General features: G+C 41.1%; 1 protein-coding gene across 1 annotated transcript; it reads right to left on the bottom strand.

Annotated features, from left to right (window-relative positions):
* Positions 1-1,717: 1,717 nt before the first annotated feature.
* LOC130824939 (uncharacterized) lies at positions 1,718-2,582 on the bottom strand. The gene is made up of 3 exons (XM_057689963.1): positions 2,545-2,582; positions 1,920-2,388; positions 1,718-1,837 (listed from the first exon to the last, which is right to left on the bottom strand). Exons 1-3 carry the CDS (start codon positions 2,580-2,582, stop codon positions 1,718-1,720), a joined length of 627 nt encoding a protein of 208 aa, XP_057545946.1.
* Positions 2,583-3,224: the final 642 nt, after the last annotated feature.

Below are 3,224 nucleotides of genomic sequence, written 5' to 3'. Positions count from 1 at the left end.
ATTATAAGACACACACATATAAGCGCGGAAACAATTATTGTTAATAAGAGCAAATTTAGTCACGCTTATTAAGCACTACGATTAAATGAGAAAATGTTGACGACACGTTTGATCGTCATTTGATAGCTAAATTGGCAAAAATTGATCCTGACAATGGCCATTAGGATGGATGCTAAATGAAAATTAAACGTCTGAGCATCGCCAAAATCACGAAAATGGGGTGACAGCCTGGCTACTAAACAGGATTCGTTGCCATTTACAGCATTGGGGGGCTACGGCCTGGGTACGGGATATGTGTCGTCAACTAATTTTTAATTTTTTTTTCATATAATTATATTCTACCCAACCGATAAATCCATATTCGAAACCCGAATCTAAAACCCAAATTTGAATGCAATCACCCCACATATCAAATCAAATTATCAAAGTTTCCAACAATTATTGTTGCTAGGGCTTGAACTCTTGACCTTTGGCATCAAGGACTGAAACAACACTCCAAGCACCAAGACACTTGTAACTTAGAGATTCTTATTGTGTTGATTTTATATTTATTACCTAATAACTTATCCTTTAATGTTTTATAACTAATAATAATAATTATTATTATTATTATTCTTATTATTATTATTATTATTTTTTTGGTCAAACGATTTGCTATTAAACACTAAATAAAAAACAATTACAATCAGAAGAAACCCCAGAAATCCAAGGGTCTCCTTATAAGTTGCATCAGTGTGAGAAATGAGTCCACCTTCTAAGAAGGGTTTCCCACCCTCACTCTTCATGTGCAAAGGAGACACCAGGATTTCTCAAAAAAGCCACACACGACATTACATCAAAAAGAGAACTACCCAGGATCTAGCCAAAAGCAAAAGGATCCCTAGGGGACTATGATAGGAGTACAAAATCAACATAGGTACCAAAATAATCACTTCCTATTGGAATCACAGGGGGTTCTCCACCATGTTGTGGTGGACCGATTCATCGGAAGGGCGTTGAATCTGATCTTGGACTCGGTTTGGACGGATTCAAGTGTAGCCCCAACTATCCTGACTTTTTGGTGCCATACCACTTCATTTCTCACGGTCCAGATAGTGTAGACTAGGTTGCAGAAAGTTTCCCCAATGAGTCTCAGCTTTGTTTTGGGCATTTGGCGTATCCGATAGAGATCTTTCAAAGTTTCCACACCCCATGTTATACATAGCCACTTGCTGAGCGCTTCTACGCATTGTTTGTTATACTCGCTGTTGAAGAAGAGATGGTCCACCAATTCAGGTTGTGTGCCACAGATGGGACAAGTATCATTGTCTACTACTCCCATGGACATCAGTCTCTGCTTAGTTTTAAGTCTTTCTTGGCATGCTAGCCATACCACAAAGTGACTCCTCAAGGTAGCAGCGCTGTTCTAAACAAGCCTAGCCCATTGCACTTTGTCAGATGTCCCCATTAAATCTTTATAAACAGTTGCTATAGAGTATTGTGGCTCTCCCATCCAGTTTCTCGAAGTTTCCTTCATGCCGCTAAGCTTTTTTGGAATCCAGCGTGCTATGATAGGGGCATTGAACATATCCCACCTTCCTCCTTTCATGTATACTTCATAGACCCATTTAACCCACATAGATTCTTGCATTGTGCTAATGTGCCATGCTATTTTACCTACAGCTACAAGGTTTCAAATCTTTAGGTTTTGGACTCCGAGCCCCCCTTCTTTTTTGGGTCAGCTGACCTTAACCCAATTCGCATTCCCTGAGGACTTGCTCTCAGCTTCTCTGTGCCATAGGTATGATCTACACACGGTACTAATTTGGTTTAGAATCCTCTTTGGGAGGATAATGGTCTGGCACCAATAGTTAGAGATGCTTATGAGGATTGAATTAACTAGTTGCAGTCGGGCTGTGTAGGAGAGTTTCCTAGCAAACCAAGAGCGAATTCAATTTGTCATTTTTATCAACCAGGTATTCGCAGTCTGCAACTGTATATCTTTTAAAGGGGAGAGGCATGCCCAGGTATTTGACGGGGAGACTCTCAAAGGTGAAATCAAGGGAATTAGCCGCCATCTCTCTGAATTCGTTACTGACCCCCGCTAGATAGATCTCTAATTTTGTGTAGTTTGCAAAGAGCTTGGAGCTTGATGAGAAGAACTCTACCCCTTGGATAAGGATTTTGATTGATTGCATAACCCTTTTGTAGAACAGCATCAGATCGATAACGAAAGCTAGATGATTGAGGCTTAGTTTGGAGCATCTCAGGTGGAAAGTGAAGTACTCCACTTCCCTTAGTGCCTTCAAGATTCTCGATAGGTACTCTATTCCAATGACAAAGAAGAGAGGGGACATCAGATCACCTTGTCTAGCCCCTCGCTTGGCCTTAATGCTTTCAAGGGAATTACTGTTCAAGAGCAGAGAATACTAGTTAGAAAAGTCATGACGAGTTTGATGAAGTGAGCCAGGAAGTTGAGAGCAACCATCATGTCCTAGATGAAACCCCAGTCTCGAGTGTCATATGCCTTCCTGAGATCCAATTTTAGGAGGCAACTTGGCATACAATTCTTCCTTCCATAGTGTTTCACGATATCTTGGCATAGTAAGATATTGTGGAGGATATTGCACCCTTCTACGAAAGCACCTTGGTTAGGGCTTATGATGGTGTTGAGTACAAATTTCAATTTACTGCAGATTAGCTTGGAGATGCACTTGTACAAGACATTGCAGCACGAGATGGGGTGAGTCTCCTAGGCCATTTATGTATTCTTGTGGATCAAGGTGATTGTTTTCACATTCCATTCCTTAGGAATTACCCTTGTAGCCAAGAACTCCTGAACTACTTTCACGACATCGTTTCCAATCACAGGCCAAGCAGCCTTATAGAACCCTGAAGCCATCAAGGCCTGGAGCTTTGTCCTCTTGGATGCTCCATATGACCTTTTTAATGTCAACCTCTGAGAAGGCTAGGGCGAGCAGGCTCTAATGGGGTTCTGACAAAACCGGATCATTGAGAAAGACGTTCATGTTGATGGGTCTCTTATTCTTCATGTCACTACACAAGAGATCCTGGTAGAACTTTTGGAATGCTTCTTGGATTTTTCTTTGGTCACTAGTAATCGCGTCTCTAAGGTGGAGTACATTGATAGTGTTTGCATTGCGTCTCTAGTTGATGGAGTTATGAAAAAATTTAGTGTTTTCATCTCCCATTGCTAGCCGGGCTATTTGTGCTCTTTAGTGAAT

Source organism: Amaranthus tricolor, chromosome 10 (genome assembly GCF_026212465.1).
Source record: "Amaranthus tricolor cultivar Red isolate AtriRed21 chromosome 10, ASM2621246v1, whole genome shotgun sequence".
Classification (NCBI taxonomy): Eukaryota; Viridiplantae; Streptophyta; class Magnoliopsida; order Caryophyllales; family Amaranthaceae; genus Amaranthus; species Amaranthus tricolor.
This window is presented reverse-complemented; position numbering and strand designations above follow the sequence as displayed.

What these genes read in the sequence shown, in the direction of transcription:
- LOC130824939 (XM_057689963.1), bottom strand. Translation starts at nt 2,582, where the DNA reads ATGCCAAGATATCGTGAAACACTATGGAAGGAAGAATT. An exon ending in ACACTATGGAAGGAAGAATT is followed by an intron (nt 2,389 to 2,544) that starts GTATGCCAAGTT and finishes GCTCTTGAACAG; the next exon opens with TAATTCCCTTGAAAGCATTA. An exon ending in ACAAATTGAATTCGCTCTTG is followed by an intron (nt 1,838 to 1,919) that starts GTTTGCTAGGAA and finishes TATTGGTGCCAG; the next exon opens with ACCATTATCCTCCCAAAGAG.